This window comes from Thermobia domestica, chromosome 10 (genome assembly GCF_964235325.1).
Source record: "Thermobia domestica chromosome 10, izTheDome1.hap1.1, whole genome shotgun sequence".
NCBI classification, from domain to species: domain Eukaryota; kingdom Metazoa; phylum Arthropoda; class Insecta; order Zygentoma; family Lepismatidae; genus Thermobia; species Thermobia domestica.
In genome coordinates, this window is record NC_137463.1 from 93,693,237 (window position 1) to 93,710,742 (window position 17,506).

Sequence of the window (17,506 nt, forward strand, 5' to 3'; positions counted from 1 at the left end):
TAGAAGTTTGCAGTTTGAAAATTGTAGAAAAGGGGTGTAAACAAAATTTGAAAATTTTGCGTCCCCAATCCTTAGTAGTCAGTGGTTATCATTGTCGAACCTATAATTGGGAGTTTTGTCCGTGTTTGAAAAAACTTACCATGTAATTTCTTTAGAAGGCTATTGTTATCTTCCTTTGCTGTTAGCAGACTATCCTCTTAAACATATCAAAATGTGTGGCATTTCATTACTAAAATTAGTCGTGTTCAACCTACTACTTTTAATCCTACCAAACAGTGTGAGAGGGATAATCTACTTATAGAGAGATGGTTAGAAAATTGTTGTGACTCCTTATTTCAGAGAAAAGATAGAAAGATTCAATGAAAAGAAAGAAAGGAGTGTACTTGGTTGGTGGTTTTCACTGTCGGTGGAACGTCGTGTGACCTACAAGAGTTGCCGACAGCAAGGTGAAGTGTAAGCTAATAAATGAAGAATGTCTGGGAATGTGAAGTTGTTGCTGAGAAATAATTAACACATTTTCTCTTGCGTTCCATAGAACTGAATTTTCATCTATTGTAGGTTCGTTTAGGTTTAGAGGATATACTGTTGTAATTTTTATATGTGTTCGGCAACTCTTTTATTTCTGTTGATGTACTGTACATTTATTTATTTTGTATTGTGGTTGAGGAAATGTTTTTTTTTTTTTAAAAAAAATCTTGATATGTTACGTTCTTATCATTTACAAATTTGGTATTGTATTTAGTTTACAAGTTTGTCAGCGTTTTGCTTTCGAAATTAGGACATCGTTCATCGAAATATGTTACAAAAAGTTACAGTGAATTAGTAGAATTCCCCCAAAGACATTGTAAATACCTTAGTATTATTAACTATTAAATTTAACGTTTGGAAGAAACTTGAAGTAGTGATATATATATATATATATATATATATATATATATATATATATATATATATATATATATAATTGAAAATTAAATAATAAAAATTAAAAAATATTTATCCCATTTAATAGTAAAAAAATGCAATTTTAGAATATATACAGTACATTTTTTTTAAGATGGCATCTTGTAGGTGAGCTCCTTCTCTACGCAAACATTCCTGCAGTCTCTTCGTTACATTTTTCGGTTCGCACACGGCCCTTTTCATTGCCGAACAAGTTTGCGCGAAGTTAGTATCCATGTTTTAATTGCTGATGCAAAACGATCGTGGCGTCCTAAATTAAAATGACGGCGGAATACTCTACGTGCCCACACTGCCATTGTTCTTGTAAAACGCTTTGATCGCGAAAGCACGTTGCACACCACTCCAAGCATTCAGGATAACTAAATTGCATGGTTTCATTGACAGGCTGACGTACGTTATTCACTGTTACCAAACGCCCACTGTTGCCAACACAACTAGCAATATTTCCCGTTTTTTTCAATCACCCTGTAGCTTGGCATTGTGCGAATGAATTGAAATCTTCAACTTCCAGCTATTCTTTCTAAGCGTCTATACATATGAAAACTGAGAATGTAAAAATTGATTTCGAGAGAACATTGAGAAAACCTCACGCAAATTTTAAAACTTACCAAACGATCTCAGGACTTAAGATTGAATTACAAATCCCTTGCATGGAGGTGAATTACGTAGTGCTAATCCACGTGTCTAGTTTTTGAAAGCCATGAATAAAATAATAATGATGTAATTTATTCAGGTAAATCAGTATTCGCAATGAGTTTTAATGTCGGTATATGCAGATTATGGACAATGTTCAATAACACAGAAGGAGGTATTTAGTCTTACAATAATTTTATTCATCATATGTTAAATATAAGAATTTTAATAATATTAAATTATATTAAATATTAAATTAATAAATTATTAAATTGAATATTGATGTTAAATATATATTAAATTATTTACTACTTTAATTCTGTTAAATGAGCATCATTGGTAGGATTAGTGTATTTCTTCAGCTAAGTCTGACACCATAAATGATTTATAGAGAGCTTAATAATGAGCGATATTTCGTAAATGCCGCCCAGTTTTCTTGTCGGTGTGTTGTAAATATGAGGAAGATACGAATAAACAGTATGGCTTATTGTATTACTCGTAGCTGTCGCAAAATTTCTTAAGAAAAATACAGTCCAGGGGAAGGACGAGAGGAGCCTTACGAAGTGAAAGCAAGCGTATGTTAGCTATATTTACAAAATTCTCGGCAACGAAAAGAAAGTTACACATACACTTAATAATTTAAAATATGACACAACTATGTTCTAGTAAAACTTGGAATAATTACTACGGGTTACGGTGTCCCTTGGCTTCAAATAACTATCAATTGCGAAGGAATCAAATATCTTTATTCTTGTCGCCATCTTATTGCTTCTTGCTCTAAGACAAATTTTCACTAATATTTCATTGTCCGGGAAAGTTCCAAATGCTTCCAAAATATTACAAAACATATCTCATAACCGAGTTATAGGATTTCTAAAAATTTATTAATAGTTGATGCTTCGCACTCATACCTGTCATATTCTTATTTTTATTTTGTATCTGTTTGATAGAGTTGGTTCAATGTTGCTCTATTACGTCTGAAGACACGTTCATTATTTCCGATGATTTTATGTACGTTCGGAGCAAATTGTACTGCAATAATATATGACAAGATCTTGTAGCATGGAATAAACAGTGACTTCAAGATATTGAGCCGGGAAATTGACAGAAAATAGAAAAAAAATGATTGACAGAATGGAAAAATATATGAGAAAGATATTTGAAAGGCTAAGTAGGAAACGAATATTGAAGTTAAAGAGATAAAAATAAACTTGCGAAATGAGAACAAATTGTATTCTAAGCAATTATATGGAAAGCATGTGTAAGAGTGGAAATTATGATGATTCAAGGGAAAAGATGACTCCCATGTAACATATATTTTGTAATCTTGCGAACATTTATTCATCTCTTCCATCTGATGTGTGATTATTGACTATAAATATTTTAAAATTTTTTTCAATAGAAAGTTTTCTTCCAAAATTTTTTTGATGTTTTGTCAAATTTAATAATTTGGGATGGTTAGTGTCGGAGTGCAGTGGTCTTTTCTTTTAACCTAGAATCTAATATATATATATATATATATATATATATATATATATATATATATATATATATATATATATATATATATATATATATATATATATATATATATATATATATATATATATATATATATATATATATATATCTTAAATATTGATATATATAAGATATTAACCTCTTCCGTTTATACCCGCACTTCCAGGTTAGTCCAAGAAGGAAGGGAAGTAATCTGATCACATCACCACAGTTCTTTGTTCATCTATGGGTTAAGGGAATATGTGACATGCCTTCGGCGGGTAGGGCTAACAGAGTGAACATTTAAAGCTTCTCTCTTAGCATAGAAACATATGTATGTAAAATGAAAATAATTATTAGTAGATCGAATTATAGAAATGAATTAAAAAAAAAAAAAACTGACGAAACAATGTATAGATTGTTCCGAATCCCGGTTACCTTTAAATGCAGAAGATTCCTTCTTAAGACATGTATCTGCGTAGTTTGAATAGTTCAAATTAAATCCTGAATATCTAAGGATCATTAATATAGTGTATAAAAGAAAAATATTGAAATGATCTCACTTTTCTTTCAACATTTATTGGAGAACATTTATTGATTATGAACACTTCATTTTTTAAGTTACGAATCGAATACTTACGCGATGACCAAAGAGTAAGAGAAGAAAGGCTGGAGAATAATCCAAAACCTCTAACGCAGGAGGAAGATAAGACTACATCAGTGGGACTTAATTCATTGATATTGGAACAGGCGAAAAGATGAAATTTAAAGGGGCTAAGATCAAAATATAACGTATTTCTCCTCTCCAGGAGTTCCGTTCAAATATCCAAACGCTGATTGATCGCAGATAGAATTAGTTTCATAGCTTATCATTTCTTGTCTACTTGTCAATCAAAGATGGTCGAACAAGATTTAATGGTCTTGATCGTAAACAGCACCGAATCACTTTAAATAAAAAAAAAGGGTAACTTGAACATTTATGAATGTTAAGAAAAAAATTTTTTTTCACTTTAACACCCCATGGATATGTCCTTTAGGCTAAAGGAGACGGATTATTAATAAAAGTGAATAGCTATGTTTTTTTTTTTTTTTTTTTTTTTTAATTCTTCTACTCTGGCTCTGCATGGCGTAGTCGCTAACGCTCTCGCCTTTGGTGACACTCAGTCGAAAAAGTATAGAATCTTTTCCAGGACAGCCATCCTGAGTGAGGTTTTCCTGAGTTTTCCTCACTCAGACAGGCAAATGCCAGGATGGTACCTAACATACCAATCCTTTCTTTCCTTTCCTCGCCGAGGGGTGTCATCCCTCATACGTAACAGGCTAACATGGCTATAGATGCCGAAAGCCCAGAAATCTAAAGCCTAATTCTCCTGCTGAAAATGGAATGCAGATCCAAGTGAACCAAAGGCAGACATTCGTAAATAATAATAATAATAATAATAATAATAATAATAATAATAATAATAATAATAATAATAATAATAATAATCAGTTGACATAATTAGACATTTAAACTCATTCGTGGTTGCGTATGCGTCTTCGGCGCAGGAAACCCGGGGTCGATTTCCGGTGGGAACTCATGTGCTTTGGATCCTACGTTAAGCTGTTGGTTCACGTCTCATATAGCCTCAGTGCTGAAAAGAACATTAAACCTCAACTAGAAGGCTTTGACTTACTAAATGTTCGTCTTTGAGTATCAGACCACCTTATCACACCCATTTCAGTTTCAAGAGATTTACCGCACTTTAACTCTGCCAGGGCCGTAACTTGTGGGGGCAGGGGTGGTAACTGTCCCCAGGGAAACTCCCCGCTGTTCGAGGGGGGCCCAGTTTAAGACAAAAGTTTCTTACTGCACCACATACGATACGAACATTAAATTATAAATGAAGCATCAAACAGGTTCACTATATTACATAAACAAAACAGCATACAAAAGGTCAATGAAACAAAAATAAGTCATGAGCTCATTTCAGTACAAAATGTCTACTATTAGGGGAACTAAAAATAATATTTATTCGTATGGCTTTGAGATTTGTCAATATTGTCCCTTTAATTAATTTGTCATGTATGGAACGGGCCCAGGGAAGTAACTAACGGCCGCGCACATCTTGCCGTGCGGGAGGGCTCTCAGTTTCCAAAAGTCCCATATAGAGTAAGAGAAAGATGAAAGAGGGGGCCCAAATACGCGTATTAATGCTTGCCCCCCCCCCCAGAAAAATCTAAGTTACGGCGCTGAACTCTGCTTATGATGAAATACCGTAAATTACAATTAAAGAGAGTGAGCCATTACATGTGTCCAGTATTTACCAAGAAGAGCGACACATGTGTCCGTAGAAAGCTTTGGAACGTTATGCATAACAGTTTGAAAGGAATGGTCGATGTACCGTTCTAACAGACTCTTTGATGCTTGTTTGTGTCATTACGCTGTGCAGACGTCGAGGGTCAACGACTGATTTTTTTTTTTTTTTTTTAGTTAAATATCTTCCACAATAATAGGAAAGAACATCTCTGAAATTAATTAATTATGCCTACACAGAAAGAAAGAGGTTTCAATGGACTAATGGGCTGTTTTTCTTTTCCATTTGAATGCTTTATGTGTGGAAAATGACACAGCAGTATTGTTGGGAAAGGAACAATACGGTTCATTGTTTCTTGTGTACAGTGTATATTGTGTGTCAGGAATTCATTGTAGCATGTGGTCGAGATTCGTAGAGTACATTATATTCATCGGTTCCCAAAGTGACGTTCTCTGGCTCAATTTGGCGAGTAATAATAATTTTCAGTTTACTTAATTGCTAAAATATTAATTACTTCGTAAAATATAGTTATAGTTGTTAAAAAGAACGATATCAGGGTTACTCATGAGACGAGACGGAACTTTCGTGATGAGATGCGGGACGAGACTTTTTATTATTATTATTATTATTATTATTATTATTATTATTATTATTATTATTATTATTATTATTATTATTATTATTATTATTATTATTATTATTATTATTATTATTATATAAAAGCATTTACACTTTTCCGAGATGAGACATCAATTCCACAACCTTTTCAAGACGAGACAGCCTCTGCTCTTGTCTCGTATGCAACTCGAATCATTATCTCGTCAATAATATTCTGTCTGTCGACCGTCACTCCCGTCTCAGAACAGAAAGGTGATCATGACTTTTGATTCATGCCTACAATGAATATTCCTAGTGATTAATTTCATTCTTGTCTAAAATGCTACATATAGATAATTGAAGTTTGCTTTCTTACTATTAATATAATGTAACTAAAACAACTGGTTAAAATACTTTATAATATAGTGAATGATACTTGCGTCTTGTTTGTGAAGCAATCCTTGTGAATGCTTCTTAAGTAAAACGAGAATGTCTCAACTGAATGACCATAACCAATGTTTAATTTTGTTTTTATCTACATCATAAATTTCAAGGACATAGTTCTGTTTTACTTGACAATATTTTTAAGTTAAGTTTAAAGTTAACCATTTTTTATGTTCTTGTATGTTTTTAGTACACTGGTAGATAATGTTAATATTTGGTCATTAAAACAAAGGCGTAATATTGCCGATCTCGTATTCCTCCAAAAGATAGTTCAAACTTTATATCTTCATTCTACTTCTATGTTCCTTCAGTTACGAACTAATAATACAGGTCTCTATTGCAAAAAAGCTACGACTAGCATAATGCTGAAGTCACCAATCTTGAGAATATGTTCTACTATCTATAGCAAAATATGTCTTAAACATTATCAAATTGATATCTGTACAATGCTCTACGAGGGCCATGCCGAAAGTTTTTAGCAGCGCAATAATCTAACATCACTGCAACATTTTGTTTATTGCATTCGACACTTTGATATTTTGTGACTTTCAGCTATCAATGACAACAATGAGTCTGTGACAGTGTTCGTAGGTTTTCTTAAGAAAATTTCCCTCGACTGACAAAATTTTCCCTTTTCATATCAAAAATTTCCCTAGTTTGTTGATTATCCAATTTCACTAATAAAAGTTATAAGATCATAGCTGTATTAAAGCTGTACCAATGCTTTTATGATTCTTCTTTTCTATTTTTCCTTTACTTTTTTACCAAAAAATTATACACAAATACACCCAACCAACAATCGGTGTAAATAATACTACTTTGAACAAACTCACAAACATATAGAATACACAAACTATTATTATTGTATTAATTTATTTCTGAATAACAACAAAAAATAACAATAATAAGCATTTATATTAGTAAATCAGTCAGCGCGAGATTTTCCCTGGATTTTCAGGTTTTATGGGAAATTCCCTTTTTCCCTTTTTGTTAAATTTGCCTACAAAATTTCCCTAGATTAGGGAAATTTCCCTGAAACTACGAACACTGGTCTGTGATAGCATGGTCAGAGATAAGAGAGATAAGGAAGCGCGCGTGACCCATTGTCTAGTTAGCCATGGAGCTGTCAAGATGTGACTTTCGTGCTGTGATTTTCTACGATTACAAGAAGGGCTTAACCGCGGAGCGATGCCTTGAAACTTTGGTGAATACTTTTGGGGAACCTGCTCCTTCGCGAGTCAGTGTTGGAAATTGGTTTCGGGGATTTAAAAGAGGACGTACGTCACTTGAAGACGAACCTCGTTCCGGACGGCCAAACATTGCAGTGACTCCCGAAAACATTGAAACTGTGAGGCAAATGGTGAAAGATGATCCCCATGTATCTTTCCTGGAGATCGAAACGACTTTCAACATTGGGTCAACAGGAGCGCAGACAATTATGCATGAACACTTGGGTCTCAGGAAAAGGTGTTCTCGTTGGGTCCTCCATGTACTCACGGAAAGGGAAAAAGAGGGTAGGGTGGAATGGTGTGAATTTATGTTAAATAAATTCAACCAAGGGGCAAGTCGTGATGTTTACAAGATCGTCACGGGTGACAAAACGTGGATTTATCATTATGATACGCTTACCAAGCAGCAGTCGCTAGTGAAGATACCTCGGAGTGTTGGAAAGAAAATGGTTGCGTCTTTTTTCTCACGGAAGGGACATGTTGCGACTGTTGTACTTGACAATCGGCGTACGGTGAATACTGAGTGGTACTCAACAGTTTGTCTTCCCAGTGTGTTCAAGAAATGGAAGGCCCAACATCCAAGATCAAAACTCGACCATCTTCGGTTGCATCATGACAATGCAAGTGCCCACAGTGCTGCAAGAACTGTAGACTTTTTGAACCAGGAAGGAGTCGGAGTGTTGCCACATTCACCCTATTCGCCGTACTTGGCCTTGTGCGATTTTTTATGGAACACTTGCGTGGACGTCGCTTTTCATCGTATGATGATGCGATTGGTGCTTATTTGGAGTCTGTGGACAATATAGACGAAAGTATGTGGAATTAACAGTTTTCTAAGTGGTTTAAAAGGATGCAAAAGTCTATTCGTGTCCGTGAAGAGTACTTTGAAAAACTGTAAATGTTTTGTTCCAGTTCGATGCTTCTTGTGGTCAGAGCTAAAAACTTTTGGCATGGCCCGTGTATAAGGTAATAAAAAAAACTGTTGTAAAATGAATTATAATATTTGAACACTTTAATTGGGCTATGCCTGTTGTGTTGATAAATAAATGAATAAATACTTATTTTATACGAAAGCAGGAATAATCCCTTGATGCTTTATGGCACCTGACCCAGTGGCGCTGATTTCAGCATAGCTTTTATTTGTAGAAGGAGCATTAGGTTTGCCAGAGATAATCTAACAAGGTACTAATAAGGATTTTTGTACAAGTACATACACCCAAGCAAACTTCAATAGGAGCCCGGGCCATCTTCCTTCCTAAAAGGGCCTTGTCACGCTACAATGTCATAAAATAAATCTTGAAAACCTACCATATTTCACCATGTAAACATAGTCTTGAATGGGACCACAACATTTTTTTCCATCTTACAAGGAGAACCATGTGCAACTTTCTGAAACGTCTTGCTTGCTTGCTACCTGCTATCGCCCTCCCGCTGACATAAAAAAAAAAAAAAAAAGCTGCGCCGCTCCCGAAACAACGGATTCTTTTGGACAGGGAGAGGGGAATTGCGCCAGAATGAGAAGATTCAATGAGAAGGTTCACTGTTTGTCCACTAGAGTGCAGTGCTGCATGGGTGGATATACCTTTCTTACTTTCAGGAAATTGTAACATCTAAACAGTAAATAGAAAGAACGGGTTTCAAGATTTTTTTTTTTAATATATATATAATATATGACAGCTACAAGTTCTTCTAGCGTGACAACTTGCGTTAAGAATCAGTGTCCAGGACCTGACCCGCAGTTATCGCTATCTTTAACGGCTTCCATAATAAGAGACTTTTGAAACAAGTGTGTTTAAAACTACTTTAATATTGTTAATCTCTATTGTTTTCAACTCATCCATTTATTTAAATATGAGTACAAAATTTCTACAATGGTAACAATTACAGAATCTGATAATCTTTCGCTTGCCATCAAATAATTTTGTTAGGCGGAAACTTAGCACTAAACCACCTTGCTGCTACTTCGCAAGTAGTTGTTATATTAGATGTATAGATACCGGGAATGTGCTAGAGCGTTGGAAATTTCTTTGTTTTCAATGTGCGGACCGGAAAATTGAGCTATTAGCCTTCTTCGCCCACTAGATGGTAGTGAAACAGATATTTTCTCCGAGTTCCGGCGTTGCCAACAAATTTGAACTGATCTGCAGTTTCGACCACAATAGGGGATGAGAAAAACTTATCTTCTCTGTCACTTGAGTAAGGAACGTAATGTCTTAAATCAGGGCGCAAAATTTCCGGTCGCCAGGTCGTCATTGCCGACTAGAAACTTAGAGTTAGCTACTAGATTCAGTTAGAATGTTTTTTGCCTGAACTCATAGGGATGTGCAGGTTGTTTCGCACGAAAATATGTCACTGAGTGAGAGAAAACACGGAATGTGAAGTCTTTACAACAGACATGGAAAGTGAAGTCTTTACAAAGTAGTAATTCGCCTCTCCTCTTCCACCCTCAATCGAAATGGTTTGCTTTCTGACGCGTTCAAAATAGATTACCCTGAAACTAATTGTCTAGTTCTGAAATGTTATGCTCTGATGTAATTTCTTTCTTTGTCAAACGAAAGGGCATTGTGGGAGAAGACCTCATAATTTGTATGTGAAAGATACTGACGACCATCATTTTTGGATTGGCAAGTGCGTCTGACTGAAATTTTGCTCCGTCTTAAATGTTTCGCCGAAGGAAAAAAAAAAGCCTGGAAACTCTAATGCTTGTTGTTTTGTTATTTGAGATTTTGAGCAGAGAATCTCTTTTCTTCAATGAGAAGGAATGAACCACATGTAGGAAAATTGGTCAGTGTTGCCTTCCATACTTAGGATATAAACAAAAGACTCTGGAATTCTAATTAAATAATAATATCTGAAATGTATTATGAAGAAGTAGTGTATCTAACTTACTCATTTACATAATAAGCAAAGCAGCAAGAGATCATGAACTTATGAATAATGTATTATATTTTACATTTTATTACATTATACTTAATTAATTTATTACATAATTACATTGTATTTTACATTGATTATTTTTATAAAATTTTACACCGGAGCATAGGCCGTGGCCCTCCTAATTAATTTTTTTCACCGATTTTTCCTCATAACAGCAGGAGAACATTAGTATAGCATTGCATTTTTCTTCTTTCTCTTCCTTATTCAATAAAGATAGGGAAGATGCCTAGTGTGTGTACAGGCCACGATTGACGGAAAGCTAGTCTGAAAATGAAAGGCTGAAATGAATCACTTTGTTCGGGTAACTGGTATGAGAGTGTGTTCTTTTGATAAGTGTCTGTAGACATGCTACTGTAGATTTTCTGTTTTGGGAACCTGTGGTCTTGGTGGCAGGGGAAATTTTGCTTTAGATCAGTCGAACTATTTAGAAGAAGATGCAAAACTGAAATACGGTTTTGGAGGAGTGGAGATTCGTTCGCTGCTAACGCATGTCTTGCTGTACTGACTTTGGGATAGTTGAAAAACTGCATAATGAGGAACTTCATAAAACACTAGTATAGTTGGAAAACTGCATAATGTAGAGCTTCACAAAACACAATAAAGATCGTACGAATAATCCCTCAAGACGAGTACTTTTTTTGTACCTGTGCTCTTTCATCTCAAAATATTGTATACTGACGAACAACAGTGCCGACTTTCTAAAATTTATGTGGGTGCATATCGATGGCGGGACGTATTAGATGTTTTCAGGTGAGTCTCAATATTTTTTGATTGATTTCCTTTTAGTTAAAATCCTTTATGAACACTATCATAAAGGGCTGTGCTCGATTTTGTTTACAATATACAAATTTTGTTTATTCCATTTTTTATTGTAGGGACTGCCTTTGACTAGGCCAGAGACAGGCAAGGAAGGGATGGAGTGTGTTGCTTGGTTACCTTTGCACAAACACAACGAAAAAAAAAACAATTATATTTTAGAAGTGAAACATTTTAACTTCTATCTCAATGTTTTATTTGCTTATTATTTGTTTGATAATGTCAAGTGAGAAATATTAAATTTATTTTGTTTGTATTAAACTTAAAATCTTATGGTGGGTGCTCGGTGCTGGAGCCCCGGAGCACCCACGTAGTTGGCGAGCATATTGACGAATATAGAGTGCATACACTTTGGGGTTACTCTGTATATCCTTCTGAACCAGAGGACTGTCCCTGTGTCCCTTCAAGTCTAGTTTAGTAGCTTTTTCTACGTGTATGGTAAAGAGATTAGATTAGAACCTATCCTCAAGCACTATATTTAGACGAGATTCTTCCAAATGTAATGTAGGATTGCAAGGAAATCTCCGTTACTAAAATTATATTAAGTACAAGTATACTGTCTTATTATAAATATACCAACAATAATTTTACAAGGAACATCAACTTACAACCTGTTAGATCACTCATGTTTTTCGAATTATATCAAACTTGTTAGGTTGGTCACCTGCTTAGGTTATACTCATCTCTATAAAGCCATACAGATATTAATATAGACATGAAATCGCATTACTATATTAGACATTTGTATATGTTGATTAGTCTCCAATGAAGCAAAGAGAAAAGACTAGCATAAGTATATATTTATTATTGTTGTTCTGTTGAAATGAAAATAAATTGCGACATTTGACTTCATGCAGGAGGAGGCACTTGCCCGGGTAGCTCAGTCGGTACAGCGTTAGGCTTTTAACCTAACGGTCCAGGATTCGAGTCCCTGTTTGGGCGAATGTGTAAATTATTATTATTATTATTTTTGCAGTCACCAACTTAAGTGTAAGGTTTCGATAACTGAAAGCTGTAAATGAGTTCAGTAATGAATAGGCTTAACAAAGTAAACCGATGGATTCTAGACACAGAGATGTAATTCCGATTGATAGTAACAATTGTAAAAATTAGGAACTCAGTCAAGGTGTAAGTGTAAATAAGCGTCCTTTCATTGCAAATCATAAAGTGTAATATTATATAGTTGCTCTTATAATGTTCAGTACCTCTTGACATAACATGGAGGAAGTCTGAATTGAATTCACTTCATTTTCTGTATTCCGAACTATGCTATAGAATACATAAGTGCCGATGGAACTGCTATGTCTATCCGCCTGTAGACAGGTATCAAAGCAAAAACGATAAGAGGTATCAAGAATCGGTTTTCTGCAATCGTTTCCAAGAATAGATTCCATCTTCTCCGTTACCCACTATTGAAACCGGAAGTGATTGAAAGTTGCAATTCCCAGTTTCACCGTTTATCGGTATAAAACGAAAATGGTAACTGATAGCGAAAATCAGATTTTTGCAAACGATTCAGCGTCTCAAGAGAACGTACTGTACCATCACAACCAGCAATATTCTACCGATATCAGAAGAGGTTGAAATTTATGTACTATTTAGGTTTCAGTATTGATTTCCACTGAGCAAAAATGGGAAGAGGTATCAAGAGGCTTTTCTTTTCTTTTTCTTTTCAGTCAGTTCAGGTCCCAAGAATAGGTTCCATCTCCTCCGTTAGCCGTCTATTCAAGCTGAAAGTGGTTCAAATTAACCATTTCCGGTTTCAACATTTCTATAGGTCAATATGGTAATATATAGCGACAAAAAAAGTATCATCACAATCCTCAACTCTGTACCAAACCGGAAGTTGTTGAAACTTACCGCTACTTCCGGTTTCAGTACTGTTTTCATAGAACAAAAACAGTAAAAATACCGAAATTCGTTTTTTATTTGTATTTATATTTATTTATTTTGCAATCCTATCAGCAGATTTCATCCCCGTCAACCCTCTGTTCAAATCGTAAGTGGTTCAAATTAATCTTTCCAGTTTCAACGTTTATCGCCATAGAACAAAAACAGGAACACCTAATGAGAAGCAGTTTTTTTTTTGCAAACATTCCAGCGTCTTAAGTCAAGGTAACATGACTACCCGCAATACTGTACCAAAACCGCAAGTAGTTCAAATTTACTATTACTTCCGGTTTTAATACTGATTCTAGGGATGCGCACGAGACAAGATTTGTGCCTGTCTCGTCTCGAAAATGCGCTGTAAAAGTGATGTCTCGACTCGAAAAATGTATATTACTCTATTGGAAGAGCCGTGTCTCGACTCGAATTTTGTCAGGAAAACCCTGTCTCGACTCGTCTCGTGCGCATCCCTAACTGATTCTCACAGAGAAAGAGAGTAATATCGAGGTTCGGTTTTTGCAATGGATTCAGTGTCCCAAAAATAGGTTCCATCTCTTCCGTTAACCTTATATTAAAACCGGAAGTGGATCAAACTAACCGTTTCTGATTCTAACATTTTTCGCCATAAAACATAAACAATAACAGATAGTGAGTTCTTTATTTATTTATGTGTTTGTTTATTGAAAATGATTCACTGTCTCAAGACTATGACCATGACTACCCGCAACAAACCGGAAGTTGCTCAAATGTATTATTACTTCAAGTTTCGATACTGATTTTCACACAGAGAAAAATCCGTTCTCCGGACAGCGGTATATTGTACAAATATACTGTATCCTCTTGCTTAGTATAGAAATCAGTACGGATCATACGTTATCCGTATGCTACATAGGCACTGCCCTTAGATGTTACATCATACCGTTGTAGGATGTCTGACATCTAATAGTTTTCCGTATATCACATGCATATACTTATGTTACCTTCGTCAGCTATATGCTATATACGTCCATTTGTATGTGAGATCCTGACCGCTTACATTGTTTCATACGGAAAGTACGTATAGATGAAACACTTACACAGAAAGTATTATAAAACATGCGTTTTCAGTTATACGTCTGTTGTACGTTAAGTCCAAAAACTACAGGAATTACGCATGTAACCTATCTTTTTAAGTACGCCACCTACAATTTTTTTTTTCTCAGTGCACATAGCAAAAACGGTAAGACCTAAGAGATATCGAGATGCGATTTCTTGCAACGGATTCAGCGTCCCAAGAATAGGTTCCAACTCCTCCGTTAACCCTCGATTTAAACCGTTGGTGGTTCAAATTAATCATTTCCGATTCCTGCACTTATCTCCAGAGAGCAGAAACGGCAATAAATGGAGACAAACGGTTTTCTGCAATCGAAAAACATTTCGAGGATATACAGGGTATTTGAAAACAACACCGACAACGTTTGGGAGGTGATTCCTGACACCAAGAAAAGACAAAAAGTATGAACCTATAGAGGGTCAAGACTTCACTTCGGAACTAATATGTACGCTATCCAAAACTCCATCTTTTTCAGAATCCTGCGATACTTCCGCAACAATTTTTATAGAGGTAGTTGGTGAGTACTTTAAATTATATGCCCGTAGCCAAACCCCCGGCTCTCTACAAAACACTGCGTCAGTATCTTAGGATTCTGAAAGATGGATTTTTGGATAGCGTACATATTAGTTCCTAAGTGAAGTCTTGACCCTCTGTAGGTTTATACTTTTTGTCTTTTCTTGGTGTCAGGAATCACCTCCTAAACGTTGTCGGTGTTTTTTTGAAACACCCTGTATATCAGCAACATTATGGCGAAACCGGTAGTGGTTGAATACACTAGTACTTGCAGTTTGAGTACTGGTATCTGGTGAGCAGATCGAGTTAAGGGATATTGAGAAGTGTTTTTTTGCAATTGATTCAGTGTATCTATTCTGTTTCCACCCTTAACAGAATATTGAAACTGGAAGTGATTCAAATTAACGATATCAAGTTTCAGTCTTTATCACCATAAAAAAAAGTAAAGGATAGCGAGTAAATGTCTTTTTGATATGGATTTAGCATTTGAGGAACAAGTTCTATTTGATCTTATTAATCGATTGCAACAATAGATTTACTATTTCAGGTTATAGATGTACTGTTTCAAGTTTGAGTTGAGATGCTTTTGAGTTTGAAATCCCTTTCAGTAGCGAGGCTATATGAGACGGGACCTACTGATTAACGTGGGATCCGAATCACATAAGCTCCCGCCAGGAATCGAACCCGGGTCTTCCACGTTAAAGGCGAGTGCGCTAACCGCTTAGCCACGAAGGAGCTCTGTGTCAAATTTGAGTATGGAATTTGTATTGTTTGGAAGTCTACCGTAGTTTCACACTTTTAAACATTATTATTATTATTATTATTATTATTATTATTATTATTATTATTATTATTATTATTATTATTATTATTATTATTATTATTATTATTATTATTATTATTAGTATTATTATTATTATGTATTCTACCACTATTGGCAGGTCACTTGCCGTAGCGGAGAAACTTCCATGCTCCATGGTCTTCCGCTAACCTTTTCATCTTAACGTACAATTCTTCTGTTTCGATATCGTCCATTAATTGTAGTCTCCTTCGCTCCCTCTCTCTCTTTTCCGTCACCATACCTTTACCATGTCCCTCATGATACAGTTCCGTCTTAGCCAATGTCCCAATCAGTTTCCTCCCTCTTCTTAATAATACCTAAAATTGTTCTTTTTTCCCCCACCATTTTTAATACCTTCACATTCGTTTCCCGTTTAACCCCTGGCTAATTCTCTCTACTCTTCTCCATACCCACATTTCGAAAACTTCCAGTCGTTGTTCATAATTTTTACTTCATGTCCATGTTTCTAAACCATACAAAACAATACCAGTGGCGGATCTAGAAGGTAAAAACTGGGGGGGCAGCCAGTACCCAGACTATGATAGGCATATATAAACTTTCAAAAATATATAAATAATAGCTTAAATTATTTTGCCTCTGAAAAAACTGGAGGGCCTAGGCTCCCCCGTCCTGGCCTAAGATCCGCCATTGAACAATACTCCAAACGAAGCATTTTATGAGTCTTTTTCCCTACTCTTTATTCGAGATCCCACAAAATAGCATTTTCTCCCTCCTAAAGGCTTCTTTCGCCATTCATATCCTTGCTTCTATTTCACGTTCGCACTTCGTATTATCACCAATAATACTACTCAAGTACCGAAAACTAGACATCTGTTCTATTTTCCTCTCTCCTACTTCTGTATTTGACACCAATCTCTTCATTCCAGTCACCATGGCTTTTGTCTTTCTAACATTTATTTTCATCCCATATTCTTCATAGCCCTTCCTCAAGTTTTCTAACATCTTATTGATTATTATTCTTATTTAAATTCGACGATTAAATAGCAGACTTCTTATTTCTTACGTACAGTTTCTAGATGGGTTTCGGTTAGGGACGCTCGCAGTTTCCCAAGAAAGGACAAAAGACGACCGACAGACAAACACATTTGCGAACACACACACACACACCTTAATGTACACGTGCACATAATGCGGTACGTCATGTAAAACAACAATTATTTACACACGCTGCATAACTTGGATAATTACAGTACATAATATAGTACTACAGTATTTAATAGAAATTCAGCTACCCCGTTATTTACGTTATTAATTCGTTCCGAGAAATCATCGTGTAACACGAAAATGTGTAAAGTGAATTGAGCTTTAACATGGATAACGTAAGGATAGGTGTAGATTGGAAGGGAGGAAATAACAAAAATTTCAGTCTTGGCAGTGAAATACTTTATTAATCATAAAATAACGCAAAAATGTATTGCATGTAAGTTAAAAGTCGTCTGTGGTCAGTCTCATGATACAGGAGCTTGTTTTGTTGAGTCGAGATGCCTTTCTTGTTCTCCTCATTCTCTACAGTTCCTCATATCAGGCCAAAGAATTCTGAATCTCGCTGGAAATTTATACATTTCCTGTTGGTGTTTGGATTAGCTTTTCAATTATCTTAATTGCGTTGTCAGAGTGCTGAAAGAATTCAGTCAATTAAATGTTTTGGAAAGGTGTTTGATGAGCTTTCGTTTTCACTATTGTTTTCAATTTCAAGATCATACGTCACCACCGTACAGGATGACTGTAAATTTAG

The 17,506-nt window shown here is 35.3% G+C and overlaps 2 protein-coding genes and 1 non-coding gene across 4 annotated transcripts in view; all 3 read left to right on the plus strand.

Moving 5' to 3' along the window:
* Positions 1–17,506, plus strand: part of LOC145662571 (rho GTPase-activating protein 32-like) — a 659,017-nt gene that overhangs the window by 244,518 nt on the left and 396,993 nt on the right. The window lies entirely within an intron of this gene.
* LOC145661548 (histone-lysine N-methyltransferase SETMAR-like) lies at positions 7,552–8,469 on the plus strand. The gene has a single exon (XM_081726871.1). The coding sequence runs from the start codon at positions 7,552–7,554 to the stop codon at positions 8,467–8,469; it is 918 nt and encodes a 305-aa protein (XP_081582997.1).
* Positions 12,286–12,358, plus strand: TRNAK-UUU (transfer RNA lysine (anticodon UUU)). Its single transcript has one exon. It is a non-coding gene; the product is annotated as a tRNA-Lys (tRNA).

Coding starts and splice junctions, on each gene's coding strand:
- LOC145661548 (XM_081726871.1), top strand. CDS start 7,552: ATGGAGCTGTCAAGATGTGACTTTCGTGCTGTGATTTTCTACGATTAC.